The sequence below is a fragment of the Vombatus ursinus genome, unplaced genomic scaffold (genome assembly GCF_900497805.2).
Source record: "Vombatus ursinus unplaced genomic scaffold, bare-nosed wombat genome assembly UNPS02015012.1, whole genome shotgun sequence".
Lineage (NCBI taxonomy): Eukaryota > Metazoa > Chordata > Mammalia > Diprotodontia > Vombatidae > Vombatus > Vombatus ursinus.
The window spans coordinates 90,337-106,038 of NW_020954790.1; the positions used below are offsets into that span (position 1 = coordinate 90,337).

General features: G+C 48.0%; 1 protein-coding gene across 1 annotated transcript in view; it reads right to left on the reverse strand.

Moving 5' to 3' along the window:
• Positions 1–14,204: 14,204 nt before the first annotated feature.
• The window catches only part of LOC114030781 (zinc finger protein 471-like), a 7,265-nt gene continuing 5,767 nt past the window's right edge, over positions 14,205–15,702 (reverse strand). Inside the window, exon 5 of the mRNA XM_027845680.1 lies at positions 14,205–15,702. This exon is cut by the window's right edge and continues 619 nt beyond it. Within this exon, the coding sequence (XP_027701481.1) occupies positions 15,421–15,702 (282 nt within the window). The 3' untranslated portion in view covers positions 14,205–15,420.

Below are 15,702 nucleotides of genomic sequence, written 5' to 3' on the forward strand. Positions count from 1 at the left end.
TTTCAGACTCAAGCCTTTCATGGTCCCAGAGGCCGTCCTGATCTGTCCCTGAACGAGAATCTCCCTTCAATGCAACTGATAAGTGGCCTTCAGCATTTGCTTCAAGACCTACAGTGAACTCTGAGCCTTCACCCCCATCACTGACAAAGATGACCAAAAAAAAGGGCCCAGAGTGGAGCCAGAGGGCGTGGAAGGAGTGACAAGCACAGCTATGTGTTGTTGGTCTAGATGTTTGGGCAGGTGACTTGGAGTTTTCCTGAAAAAGTCTGCAATTCCCAGTAGACATATGCCTCAAGGCGATCAAAGGTCTTTAAGGTTCATAGCACTTTATGAAGACTGAAACGGAGTTTGTGCCTATCATTTAGGGGATGACTATACAAAGAGTCAGCCTCATGGAGCAGAGATAGCCATCCTTGGAGTCAAGAAGGCCTGGGTTGATGTCCCACTTACATTCTGGTAACTGGCCGCGGGACCGTGGGCAAGTCCCTTCAACACCGAGCGCCTGAGGCAATACCCCAAGACTGCAGCAGTGTTCTCACTGGAGTTCCTTACACCTGGGAAGCCCTAGGTTCAACTCCATTCACAGGAAATGACAGATCTTATAGAAGAGCCTTCAGAGATGTGTTTGAACTGGTGCTGAGTGAAGTAAGCAGAAACAAGAGAAAGGCAAACTCAGACTGCGGTAATGTTAAGACTGTGATTCTGACAAAGCTTTGCCCAATTATGACTTTAGAGGCCTCTGGCAGAGACCACAGGTGGGGAAGAAGCAGCAGCCATGTGTTTCCGGCTCTGGTCATTGTGCTTGGTTTTGCTTGGCTGTATTTATTTATTAGGAGGGATGCTTCTGTTATTGGTGGGAAGAGGGGATGGGTGGGAAGTGACAATGATGTTTAAAAGAAAAAAAAAGGGGCATCAATAAAACATTTGAAAAGAAAGGCACCATTTGCCTGGAAGGATTGTTGATCATTGCCCTCAGAAGAGGTGAAGGATTACCCCTCTCTTATAGATGAAGAAACAACTTCTGGTTGGTGTGATTTGCTTGTGATTATACAGCTAGTCAGGAGCTATACCATACTGCCTTGTTATATTGCCAAACAGTTAGTAATGAGATTCAGTGCTGGTTTGGACTGTGAAAAGACAGATTCCCCGACTGCTGGGGGATCTGGGAATTGGTGCCATTCTTTTGGGGAGCAATATGGAATCATACAGTGAGTCACAAAACATTTCCCACTTTACTCTAGGTATCCTCTGAGGTATATCCAAAGATGCTGTTGAGGGAGTTAGGGGTGGAGTGGGACGAGACAGGAAGCCCACCTTTTAAAGTATTCATCATGGTAAAACACTGGATCCCATGTGTCTTCAACAAGACCGACAGTCTGGTCTGTTGGCCAGATTGAAGTGGAGAGACCAAGTTTTAGGGTGTCGGGATGCTTGATGAGGGCAGACCCATCGTCCAAGACTGGGAACTCAGAACCAGTGCAGTAGCTAGAACATAGATGCTTACCAAATACTTCCTGGCTGCGATTGGAAGGTTATTCTTGCTAATATATGTCCAGTGGATTCAGGAGACAGGTCCTTGAGGCAGGAAGGCAGCAGAGGTGACTAGCTTTGAGTCTGGAGGGGATGATTGGGTCTAGACCGGAGTTCTGACTGGGAATGAAGAGTAATGCAGACTTGAGATGTGATCCTTACATCGCCAGGACTTGGGGCTTGGGTATGGGGAGAAGAGAGGAAATGGAAGGGGATGTGCAGATAGAGCATGAACCAGGGAGCTAGCAGAATGATGGCTGTGGAGGAAGTGAGGGAGGTATTTCCAGAAATGTCGCCATCATTTCCTTTTCCTCCCCATCTCCATGTTGACTTGCCTTATTGCTGGGCTGTGCCCCCGGTCTCCACGTCTCCATACATCCACCACATTCAGACAGCTAGGAGGAATTGTCAGTGAACTGTGATGTTGCCAAGCGTGTGGGGTGCTGTAGAGACCCTCGGCTCTCTTGGGTGTGAGCACTTACTGAATAAGGCCTTTGGCTCCCTGAGCGCCCATATGTTCTGCCTCTGTATATAATGTGGTTCCAGCCTGGGCCAGCATGCTATTTCAGGTCACTTGACACTATCTGACACCATGAGTGGACATTCTTAACCTGTTTGAGTCATGGACCCCTTTGGCAATCTAGTGAGGGCTACAGACCCACTTTCAAAGTAACATTTTAAATTTATAATTGAGACAGCTAAGTGGCACCGTGGATAGAGTGCTAGAGTCAGGAAGATCTGAGTTCACATTCTGCCTCAGACACTGACTAGCTTTGTGACCCTGAACCTGTCCTTCAACCATCTCATCTGTAAAATGGCCATCATAATGATAGCTACTTCATAGGGTTGTGAGGACCGATAAGAAGGCAACATGGAAGGCACTTTGTAGACCTTCAAGTGCTATATTAATGCCAGCTGTGACTATATTGAAAGATATCGAAATAGTAAGAAAAACAAGTTGCCAGACTCTCAGTTAAGAGCCCTTGTCTTAGAATCACCCTATGAGAGAGTGGGAATGTCCAGAGATTTGTCCAAGGGCACACTTCCTTAGAGCTGGGGCCAGAGGAAAAATCCTCATTTCCTACTTCCCACTGCTTAGGTCCTGGGTTCAGATTCTTTCTGTGGCCTGACAAAAGGAACGTAGCCATGGTTGAGTTGCTGATCTAGCTTTATTGAAAAATATTCAGAAGGAGAAGTTGATGGGCCTCGGGTGTTCCTGAGCCACCAGGCCCACTGCCCTCTGGGAGAGCTGAGGAACCCATCCTTTGGGGGTGAGTGTTGGAGCTTGAGTGGGGTCTGGGGACAGTAAGGATTGCTCTTGAGCTCAGCTCAGTCCTGGTGGCATTGATGCTGTAGGCTTTCTCTGCTCTGAGGTGGAGTCCTGGGCATGTTCCCAAGCCTGGGGCTTGTTGCAGATGTGATTCAGTCTTCCCAGGCCTTGCAGTCTCTAATGAAGATCGAGAGGCAACACTGGGCTTCAAGGACAGCTGACCTTGCCTCTGGCTTCTCTCATTGCCGATTCCCAGTAACCCTGCCATCACTGACCCCTTTTTCACCCCATCCTAGGCTGAGTCATCTTAGCTTTTCATCAGGTTCACACTGTGAGTGGTGGGAATAGAATGAACTAAGTCCAAAATTCCCCAGTGCACATTTGAGGTGTCCCAAAGTGGAGATCCCCATTTCATTCCCAGCTTAGGTCCTGAGGCCAAGTTCCACACCCTCCTGAATGGCTCCTTAGGATGTCTTTGGCCTCTGCCAGTGTCTCTGAGCTACAGAGGTCTTCTGACCTTGCTGGGCATTTTCTCTTTTTACCTCCATACAAAGTTAGGCCAGATCAGCGACCCTAAGGGCCCCTCTGGGTCAAAACTGTAGTCCAAACTTTGTCCTTATTTCACCCAGCTGCTTCATAATGCTTGGGAAGTCCTGGAGGTTGTTATTTCATATTTGGCCACTAGGAAAATCAGATCCCTTCTCCTTTCCCAGTTTCAGTGCATGATCTTTATTGAACTGCATCCCAGGATGATACTGACTGCCCCCCTTCCCCCAAGTAGTAATATATTCCCGATCTCACTTAAATCTCACTCAATGAACTGGGGGTCCAAATGCAAATTTCATCTAACAGATATCAATGAAATATGGCTGTTTGAGTCCCATGGTGGAAAAGTCAAAATATCACTTAAAATGTAAACAAAGGTGTGACCAAATTAGAAATTTTATGAGAAGTAGGTGAAGTATGGAATGATGCCACACAAGAAATATATTGGAATAGGCTGGTGGATCTAATGTTGCCAGTACAGTCCTTCAGATGTCATCTTTCATTTACACAGTATAGATCTTGTACATACATAGGGATTTGTCTGCCGTTTCCCCTATTAGAATGTGAGCTCCTGGAGGGCAGGGGCTGTGTTTTTGCCTTTCCTTGTATCCCTAGTGCTTAGCACAGTGCCTGATACTCTGTAGGTGCTTAATAAATGCTCAGTGACTCACTGACACACCTCTGGACCGATGTATATAGTAGGGGACCAGATTGGAGTTGAGATTCTAGCTGGACACTACAGAGACAAGCCAGCCTAGTGGTGGTCACTGCTAGAGGAGTGAGGAGGATTGAGTCCTCTCCATCCTTCCACTTCTCCAGTGGCCAGAGGACAACCTTGTAAACTTCTAACAGTTGGAAGATTTGGACTTCCTATTGGCCTTGGTAGTGGTGTCCCTGGAGAACAACCTCTGCATTGCTTTGGAGTTGAGAGACTCATTAGGATAAACTCAACACCAAAGAAAGGCACCTTTGGGACTCATAAGGGGCACCTGAACTCCAGAACCCAGAAGACAGCTGCAGCCAAGGGGGATTTCACAAGAATTCATGAAGGAAAAAAAGGACTTCTGATAACCAGGAGCCGTGAATAAGCTCTCTACATCTGAGACCACAGATCTTGTGATTGGGAGACTGGACTGTGGTTTGACTATTCTTCCTGTACCACCTCAGTATGGATCCCTTTGTAAAATCTAATCAACCCTGGCTGCTTACTTAATAATCAGCGGGGAGCATGCGGGATGACAGCTAGTGAGCAATAGTACTAGAAACCCCTAGGCTTTCAGGGTCACCTCTAAAATTCTGAGGGGAGAAGTCAGCTTCCCGTTGGGGGCCTGTCCTAATGATTGAAGTGGAAATTAGAGAATTAGTTCTAGAGAGAGTATTATATCTCATTAAACAAGATAGATAAAAAAGGAATAGGATACGAATTGGGACTGGACCTATGATTTTGATGTCATTAATATTTGGAACTCCCCAGTGAGGGAAGCCCTTTTACCTAATGTAGGCTGAGGCTTCTGTGGGGCAGCTAGATGGCATAATGGATAGAGTGCTGATCCTGGAGTCAGGAAGACTTGAATTCAGATTCAACCTCAGACGCTGTCTGTGTGACCCTGGGTAAGTCACTTAATCATGTTTGCCTCCATTTACTCATCTGTAAAATGAGCTGAAAAAGGAAATGGCCAACCACTCCAGTATCTTTGCCAAGAAAACCCCAAATGGGGTCACAGAGAGTCAGACACAACTGAAATTACTGAACAACAGGCTGTACCTCCTCAATAACTTAGAGGCCTAGGCCATTGCCTGGAGAGAGCCTGAGAGGCTGTAACCTGTCTAGCGTCACACAGCCAGTAAGTGCCAGAGACTCCCCTACACTACGCTGCCTCCTAGTAAAAGGCGGAAGGCGATAATGAGCCATACTCACGTGAGGAGGTCCAGGAGCTAGACAGTGTGGGTGAAGATCGATGGAGACAAAAATGTTGCTGTCATCAGAATATACCAGAGATCCCCTGAACTGACAGAGGAGGACATCGAAAGCGAGTTAGGAAAATACAAAAGATTACAAAGGTAACCCATTATATTGAGACAGCCAAGTGGCCCAGCGGGCAGAGTGGTAGACTGAAGAGTCAGAAAGACCTGAGTTCGAATTCTTTCTCACACACTGACTAGCTTTGTGACCCTGGGCAAGTCACTGGACCACAGATTACAAGCCTGAAACAGAGAAATGATATAGTAGTAATAAGAGACTTCAGAGTAGTAACATGCATGTGAAAGAAAGCCCTAGATCACTAATAAGAGAAAGACAAATCCAGATAACCCGGAGTTTCCCCTCACACTCAGCAAACTGGCAAAGATGACAGAAGACAGGAATGGTCAATATTGTGGGGTTTTTGGAAAAATGAGCACACTGATGCATTGTGAGTAAAGCTGTCGATTGGTGGATATGACTACTTGGAAAAACAATTGAGAATTATGCAAAGAAAATTGTATGTCTGTATCCTTTGACTTAGAGATTCCAATTCTAGGCACATGCCCAAAGGAGGTCACTAGCAAAAAGGACCCACAATATAGCAAAATATTTATAGAAACACTTTTTCTTTGGAAACAAAGCAGATGCCGCCCGTTAACTGGGGAATGGCTAAGCAAATAATACACAAATGCCATGGAGTAAGACGTTAGAAGAAGTGATGTATGCAATGAATACAGAGAAGCCTGGAAAGATCTCCATGAATGATGCAGACTGAAATAAGCAGAACCCAGCCAACACTCCACGCAATTTCTACAATGTAAATGGCAAGAACCACCACCACAAAATAATAAAAAAGTCTTGCCTCGCCTTGAATGATAATGTAATCGTTGAAAAGGTATTAGAAACCAACAAGGAAAAATTCTATTCTGGATCATTGCAATGTGGCTTCCAACTTTATGATTTAACCGAAACTGCTCTCCCCAAAGTTATCAATAAAATCTTTCTAAAATAAATTTTATTGGTTTATTTTAAAATCTCTCACATTCTCCCAGAGAGCTATCTCTTATAACAAAGAATTTTTTAAAAAAGAAAAAAAATTCAGCAAAACCAATTGATTGAAAATAATGTTATATCTAAGTCAGTCAATAAACATTAAGCACCTGTGAGGGCGGCTAGGTGACACAATGGATAAAGTACTAGTCCTGGAGTCAGGAGGACCTGAGTTCAAATTCAGCCTCAGACATTTGATATTAACTGTATGACCCTGGGAAAGTCACTTAACCCCAATTGCCTCACCAAAAAAAACATTAAGCACCTGCTATGTGCCAAACACTGTGCATAAAGCTGGGATACAAATAAAGCCAAGACAGTCCCTGCTTTCAAGGAGATTACAGTCTAATGGAGGGACTGTGCAAGTAACCATGTACAAACAAGGTATGTGAAGGATAAATTGGAGATGGTCAACAGAGGGAGGGCATGAGAATTAAGGGGGCTGAGGGGGGGCTTTTGTAGAATAAACTGGAATTTATTGAGTGGTGTGATCAGACCCGGGCTTTATGGAAAGGAAACTTTGACAACTGAGTGGAGGATGAGCTGAAGAGAGGAGACTTGTGACAGGGAGTCCAGCTCTTGGGCTTTGGTAATAGTCCAGGCACAAGGTGATGAAGGTTTGCACCCGGATGGTGGCCGTGTCAAGGGAGAGAAGGGGTCATGGGTAAGGTAGGAACTGAGAGGACTTGACAAGAGCTTGGACGTGGGGTGGGGGAGGCGAGAGAGTGAGGAGTCCAGGCCAGCTCCTAGGTTGTGAGCCTGGGTGACCAGGAGGATGGTCAGAGGGAAGTGGGGAGGCTTTGGGGAGAAAGATAAAGAATTCTGTTTGGACCATAATTGAGTTTCAGATGTCTATAGGACATCCAGTTTGAGATGTCCCATAGGCAGCTGGAGATGCAAGACTGGAAGTCAGCAGAGAGGTTGGGGCTGGAAAAGTAGACTTGAGAACCATGATCATAGAGATGGTGATTGAATCCATGGGAGTTGATGAGATCGCCAAGTTTAGTGGGAAATAGAGGGAGATAAGAAAAGGGTCCAGCTTAGAGCCCTGGGGGATGTCCACAGTTTGTCAGTGTGACCTAGGTGAGGATCCATTGAAGGAGGCAGAGGAGTGGTCAGAGAGGTAGGAGGAGAACTGGGGGGGGGGTGTCCTGAAAACCTAGAGAGAAGAGAGGATCAAGGAGGAGAGAGTGATCAGCAGTGTCAGAGGCTGCGGAGGCCACGAAGGATGTGCTTTGCGAAAAGGACAGTAGAGGGCGCTATGAAGAGATCCTTAGTGACTTCGGAGAGAGCAGTTTCAATTGACCGATGAGGTAGACAATTCTTGTTGAGGTGCTATGTAACACAGCAGATAGACCCCAGTTCAAATCCTGCCTCAGTAGTTCAGCAGCTATGTGATCCAGGACAAGTCACTTAACAACTTCACTTTATCATCTGTAAAACCGGGACAATGATAGCACCTGCATCACCGGTTGTTGTGAGGATTAGATGAGATAATATTTGTAAAGTGCTTTGCAAACCTTAAAGTACTATGGAAAATTAGGTGGTGCAGTGATAGAGCACTGGGCCTGGAGTCAGGAAGACCCGAGTGCATATCCAGCCTCAGACACTTACTAGCTGGGTGACCCTGGGCATGTCACTTAACCCAGTTTGCCTCAGTTTCCTCATCTGTAAAATAAGCTGGAGAAGGACATGAAAAACCACTCCAGTATCTCTGACAAGAAAGTCCCCAAAGGTGTCACGAAGAGTTGGACAGGACTGAAAAAATGGTGCAAATGCTATTTATTATCTTCCTTATTAGAATGTAAGCGCCTTTTGAGTGGAGACTGTATCATTCTTTATACGTGCATCACAGTGTCTGGTGCGTAGTAAGTGTTTAATAAATACTTGTTGGGGCAGCTAGGTATCTCAGTGGATACAGCACCTGCCCTGGAGTCGGGAGGACCTGAGTTCAAATACAACCTCAGACACTTGACACACTGCGTGACCCTGGGCAAGTCACTTAACCCCGATGGCCTCACAAAACAAAACAAACAAAACATAAATACTTGTTGATTGAATAATGCAATAATAACAATGAGAGGACACTGAAGAATGAGAAGGGACAGCAGGGCAAAGTTCCTTTGTACAGGAAAAGAGACCATTTCTGCCACTGACTTCAGAGGCACAATCAGGTTCTCCTGAGCTCAGCCTCCTCCTAGAGGGAAAGGAAACCACTATCTTTACATAGACACGCATGGACTGGGAGTTAGACTGGAGTACATCCCCAGGGAAGAGGCCCATCCATGTGTGGCTCAGTTCTCAATGACGCAGAGTCTTGGAGATGACCAAGAAATCCCTTATCGGATACCGACAACAGAGAGACAGTGACACGGTGGGCCTCGCAAAGGGAGTGACTTTGCTCCTGTCTCTTCCTTTGGCTCCCCGTGCGGCAAGCAGCTCTCTCGTGAGGGATCGGACAGGGGACGACTCTTACCTGAAAATGGGCAGAAATGTCAAACTGAGTGCATCCGACTGAAGCCCAAGTCTTGCCTAAAGTAGCTGGAGCCTGAGGTCTGGGTGGCCTCGTTGAGGACCAAAGGGTGACCATGATGCAAACATTTCTAACCTGGGGCCCCAGCTTGGCAAGCTCATATATTCAGAGGTCCTGGGTTCCAAGTCACTTTCGTGTACACTCCAGGAGAAGTCTCCAGCAACCGCTGCAGCGCTCCGGAGAAAATAAGCACTGTCCGGAGGACGAGGCTCATCCTGGGCCTGGTTTGGGGCAGACAGATTGAGCCAAGGTGAAACGTAAAATGCTTTTGCAGCAATGACAAAAACGGCTTCATGTTATTACAGCTGCCTACATTTTTCTGTCCGTGCTGGACTGAGTCTGCGTTAAGCATTTGAGGCCGATTTCTCAGCCTCGGTCTGCTAGGGCATCGTGACGAAACCTTGGTCCTGATGAGGGCAGCCAACAGCTCCTCGGTCACAGCCAGCCAGTGTTCCCAGCTGGGCCCTTCCTTTTGTACCAGGGAAGCGACAGAGGATCCCAGCCCTTCTGAGCATGGGCAGAGGATTTGGCAGATAGGATCCCCCTGGGGATTTTGGAGGATGAGCTGGTTCCAGTCTACTGGCTGTGTGATGAAGCGGAGACGTCTTGGTGGGACACATAGCTGGAACTACCCAAGAGGCTCCTCTCCATCGCATGGCTGACAGACCAGAGCCAGTTACAGAATGTCTGCACGTCTGCCAGACTCCATGGGGATCTGGGGAGCCCTCTGCCCATGCCCACAAGGGCTGGGCTCACTGGCCAGTCCTTGTATCTTTTGGAGAGGGGAAGCACTAACCACTGGGGGAATCAGGCTGGGCAAAGACACTTAGGCCAGAGATGCCACTTCAAGGAGACCAATTTAACTGGAACATAGCGGAGGCCCAGCAGGCGCCAGAGCCATCCCACCAAAGGAGACAAGCAGGGACCAGCAGAAATGGCCTGCACAGCAGTCCCCAGGGCCCCAGACCTGTGGGGATGCCTGGATCAGCAGTCACCATAAGAGCAGGGGGACGGCATCTCCAGAAGGCATCCAGGCTCCTGCAGCGGTCCCTCCATAGTGCTGCCCACTGGTGGGCGGGGAGGGGAGCCAGGTGCGGGGGCAGCTATCTCTGGAACCCAGCAATGGGAGAGAAGGATCACAGTAATGGCTTCTGTGGCCCAGCATGTGTCACCTGGACCCTGGAACATGCCTAGGACTCCCACCTAGGGTGGAGAAAACCCACCGCAGCATTACCACGACCAAGACCAGGATTAACTAGAATCATTCCCCTTTGCATGGGATCCTTTGTCTCCACCCCAAGGGGACAGGTTCCTTAGCTCTAATGGAAAGTCAGGGCCATCACATCCCATACTGCCTGTTCCCATTGAACCCATCACCACCCTACCCTCCAAGCTGCTGGTGTGTTGGCCTCTGACCTTCACACACCCTTCCATTTCCTGTCTTCTCCCCACATCCAGCCTCCCCTTCGTGTCTCAGGTCTGCACCATCCTCCCTCTCCCTTGTCAGAATCCTGGTGTAGACCCCCCTCCGTGAGCTCCTGCCCAGACTCAGGCCACAGTCCCCTCTCCTGCCTTCTTCCTCAGGGGCCCATCTCCTGAATCCATCCTGGATACAGCAGCAAGAACCTTGTCTGGTTCCCTCAGCCCCTAGTCTGTGACACGGGTCTGCCCTCTCCAAAGGTCCTCATGCCCTGCATTTGAACTGTCGTCCCCTTCAGGCTGGCCAACCTACTGCATGCTCCTCCCCTCCTGGATCACCCTCAGTCCTACCAACCTCTTACCTTTTCCAGGAAGCTTCCCAGATGGACCCCATGCCCAGCTCCTTTCAGGAACACCCCTCCATTCTCCCCCCCCCCCCCACCAAGGTCAGGGTCAGGAGATAGCTCAGTCTGCACTCAGGAGCATTGGCTTTGTTTGCATAGAGGAGCACAACTCCACCAGGAAGCTGGGAAATCCTGAGACCAGGACTTATGTCTCAATGTTTCTGGCTTCCTCTCCTTCCCCAATGGCCAGGACAGGCCTCTGCTCACAGGAAGCACCACTCAGACCACGGTGGTGACTGAGAGTGGAGGGGCAGACATGCCAGGCTGAGGGATGGTTTGTCCTTCACCTTCCCCTGGATCCTCCCCCTGGATCCTCCCCCTGCATTTATGTCTGCTGCCACATGACTGAGTCATAACCAGCCTGCAGAGTCCAGAGATGGTCAGGGAGGCAGCTCTGGCTGTCTTTTGAGTTAGACCCAAGAGAGATCCCCAAGGGTGTTCTGTGGCACCCACTGATGAGGATTTGGGGGAAAGGGAGGCCTCCCTGTGCTCTCTGCTGCTAGAACCACCACATGGAATGATCCTCAATGCTCCCATTGCAGGGGGCTGTGGCCAATGAACCTGGAAACCTGGGCCCTACAGTACCCTGAATGGACACATCTTGTGTCCTGGTATCTGCAAAGTGGGCTGGGACCAGGTGCTCACCCTCCCCTCAGTGCTCTTCCCCAACCTAGAGAGGAAGGTAGAAGGAGCAGCTCATGTGGGCCCTCAGAGGACCCTGGGTGGAGAGAAGTCCAGGATAGGAAGGAGGCATTTTGGAAGTCCCTACTACGTCCCAGGCACCGCGCTAGGTAGTGGGAACAAGTACACATAACTGCTGCCTGCAGAGAGCTTACATTCTCATGAAGACAAGTACATATGCAAAATGCAGAAAAAATAGAAACATACAATGTATACATAAATATGTAAACATGTAATATACAGCAAAACCCATTATAACCAAAGGAATTAGAAGGTGGTTGGGGGCACGGGCTTTGGGAGGTTTCCTAAAGATGATACTTGAACTGTCTTGCAGGAAGAGAGGGCATCAGACTGAGGAGAGGAAGGAGTGCATTCGAAGGCATGGGCGACAGTCCATGCAAAAGCAAAGAGGTGGGTGGTGACAGTACTGTCAGGAAGAGACACCAGTTCGGGAGGACCATAGGATGCAGGAAAGGGAGTCACCCTGATGAAGCTGGAAGGAGCCTAGGCCAAGTTGTGGGGACTTTAAATGTTAGATTGAGTTTGTATTTTACCCTCCAGGCAAAAGAAAGACAATGAAGTGAGTTGGGGATCCGCCATGGTCCCATCTTCTCTAGGTGAGTTTGTCAGCTCTGTGGGGGGTGGACTGGAGGAGGGAGAGCCTGGAGGCCACTGCCCTCATCTGGGTGACAGCTGGGTCTCGAAGGGGGCAGGAATGAAGTGGAAGGGGGGCAGCTGTGGAGTAAGGAATGGCAAGTCTCACCAGCTGACTGGTTATGTTCTCACTGGGGTGAGAACCCAGTTTCTGCAGGTCCCACAGCTGGAGCTGCTTCACCTTAAGTCTCTCCTACTTTTCCCTTGTAGATCTTCATGGAAATCTGCCTCTTGGAGGTCCCAGGGGGCCTCCCTGAGCCACCTCTTCTGGGACCTCGAGTGAGGAGAGCAGAGAGGAAACATCTGCCAGGGCAAACCACAGGCCTAGTAAACAAAGAGGGGAGCTGGGAGCCCCAGGAGGTTTGGGTCCTCACCCAGCCCCCCAAGCAGGGTCCCTCCACAATCCCTAGTAGCTTCAGGTATAGCGTCACCATCAGCTGGGCAAATGTGGGACACCTGAGCATACTAAGTTAATGGCCACTGGTCTGATAAATACCCTAAAAGACCCTGAAGTAAGTTTTATGGCTGTTTTTAAAAATCCCATTGTGTCAGAACTGGCGCCCTTCATACACATCTTTTTCACTCCTTCCCTAATAGACGCCAGTCAGTCCGTAACTAGCATCTAACAAATGTGTATTATTGTGCCAGGTACTGTCATGCACTTTCAACATTCTTTCCAGTCCTTTGCTGCTACATTTTTATAAAATAGTTCTTTCCTTTTTTCTTGACCTCTTTGGGGATGCATGTCTAGTAGTGTTCTCACTGGGTCACAGGATGTATCATTTAGTGACTTTTTTCACAGAATTCCAAATTGTCTTCCAGAGCATTGAGATCAATTCAGGTCCACCAAGAGGGCACCCTTGAACCTCTCTGCCCACTGCCCCCTGACATCTGCTCTTTTCCTCTTTTCTCATCTTTGGCAGTTTGATGGACGTGGGGTGAAACTCCAGAATGATTGTCTTCAAGCAAAGGCAGGATGACCACTTATCAGGTGTCCAGACTGGGCTGAATGACCTCTGACATCCTTTGCCTCTCACTTCACTAGACAGCTCTATGTGTCCCTTATTAATAGAGTAAAGATGTGCCTCCCAGTTGTTTTAATCTGCACATCTCTGATCAGCCGAGAATCTGAGTACGTTTTCAGGTGCTGGCTAATCATCTGCATTGTTTTTTCAAGGACTGCTCAGTCACATTCCTTGGATATGTATCTACCTAGAAGGGAACAGATTCACACTAACAGAAGAGGTGTGTCAAACCCTTCTCGGTTTGGAATGAAGCATTTTCATCAGACCCGGATGGAAGGGGTCGCTACCCTGAGGATCACCCGCAGACCCATGGAGCTACAACTCAAGCAGTGGCTTGGGGTTTCACCTCTATGCCTGGGGCACACATGGCTAGTGAGGGTTTCTGTGATCCTCCGAAGAAAAACACCCCATCCTTTGGTGCTAGGAAAGAGGGCACACAGCCAGGCAGCCTGAATCCCATGCAGGGGGCTGGTGGAAGAGGGAGAAGAAAAATCATCAGCTTCTTCCTTCGCCTAAGGAGAAGATGTGGAGAGATGCAGCTGTGGTGGAAAGGTGGCAGAGCAGGTACCAAGCAGCAATGCTTACGCCCCACACACCGAGTAATGAAGACCGCTATTACTTGGGGCCCGAGGGAAGAGCCAAACAGCCCAAAAGCTGTTTCACAGCCGAATTCTTTTTCCAAGTTGGTCAAGGCCACCTACTTATGGTAAAACTGAGAAGTCAAATAATACCTTGAGGCTGGTGTGGAGCTGAAAGACAAATGGGGGATAGTATGATGCTAGGAGAGGGAGGTACAAAGTTTGAAGACTGACGGAGTGGCAATCATCAGGGCACAGAGACCATGCCGGGCCTGGAACATTCTCGCCGTGAGCCCTGCCAGTTGACCAGGTCTTCTTTTCCATTGTTCCTCGTGCACTCAGCATACATTTCCAATCAGAAAGAAAATTTCTCCTCTAGCCTCTTCAGGATGGCAATACCTCGTCTACCCACAGTACTTTGCAGCAATGTCAAGCTCTCTAGGAACACAGTAAGAACGGACTAGAATCCTGGTTCCATAAGGGTTTCTCTGCATTACAAATTTAAGGGTGAGCAAGGAGTTTTACACTCCACATAAAACTTGCTTCCTAGTCAATTCAACTCAATAAACATTTATTATCCACCAACTGAGTACACAGAACTGTGCTAGGAATTGGGGGAGGTACAGAGCTTACATTGAATGGGAAAACACGTTGACAAAAAACAAAAGTCACTTGGAGATTTCCCTTGAACAAAAGGGATTGGAAGAGGTGTAGGTGAGGAAGATGTGCATTCCAGGCATGAGGGAAAGCCAGGGTAAAGGCCCAGAAAGGGAATGTCTTGTGTGAGAAACAGGTCCAAGTCAATGTGGAGTTTGAATTCCATCTTTGGGGGAATAGGAAGCCACTGAAGTTTCTTGAAATGAGGAGCCATGTGGAAAGACAGGCTTCAGGAATATCACTCTGGTGGCTGAGGATGAATTGGAGAAGGAAAAGTCTCCTGGAGGCAGGGAGATCAATTAGGAGGCCACCATAATAGTCTGGGTGAAAAGTCTGTAATAGGTTGTAAGTAAAGAGAGGGGAGGGATGTGAGAGATACTGTGGAGGAAAAACAGAAAAGAGTTGATAAAAGAGATACCTAAGAAGTAGAAAGAAAAAAGGGGGAAATGAAGAGGGCCCAGAATAGACTCTTGGAGAACCCCTGATAGGAGGGGCCAGGAAAGGGGAAGGAGAAGATAACAGTTAAAGAGACAGGAGGAGAACCAAGTGTGAGATCTCTGAGGAAGAGAGAATGTGGAACCACAGGGTGCTCAAGAGTCACACAGAATGATCGGAAGTAAATAGGAGGATAAGGACCAAACAAGAATCTCTTTGATTTGGTAACTAGGAAGTCACTGATAATTCTGAGAGCATCTTCAGAAGACCATTTGGAATAGAAACCATGGGTAGAGGGAAAAGGGCAGCTTTTTTTTTTTAAGTCCTGGTGAGCCCTGGGTATGTGCTGTGTAGCTTGGGTGAGTCACTTGACGTCCACAGGCCTCAGGTCCTTCCTAAGTAAAACTAGGGAGTTGAACTCAAAGGTCTGAGGTCCCTTCCAGCTCTCCACTTAGAATCCTATGATTCAATGTTTCTAGAAAGTTGGGAAAGAGTCAGGGGAGAAAGAGAGACTGAAGATGCCTTAGAGTGAGTTCCAGGAACAAGCAGGGGGGGCCCAGATGCAGTGGGCAGGGGCAGACCTTCCAACACTGATCTTCTGTGGTTCTAGGAGTCACCTGAGAGACTGTAGATGTGGTGCTCTGCCTCCTGACCTCTGCAGTCTTGACATTCTTTTTAACATTTTTCCCTAGCATGAATTCTCTGATGAAGAATAAGTTTTGACCTCTGGCTGAAGGCATCCCCACATTTATTACACTCATAAGGTTTCTCACCAATATGAACTCTCTGATGTAGAATAAGTTCTGATTTCCATCTGAAGGTCTTTCCACATTCATTACATTCATAAGATTTCTCTCTAGTATGAATTATCTGATGTACATTAAACTGTGAGCTCTGTTTGAAAGCCTTCCCACATTCATTACATTTATAAGGTTTTTCTCCACTATGCACTCTCTG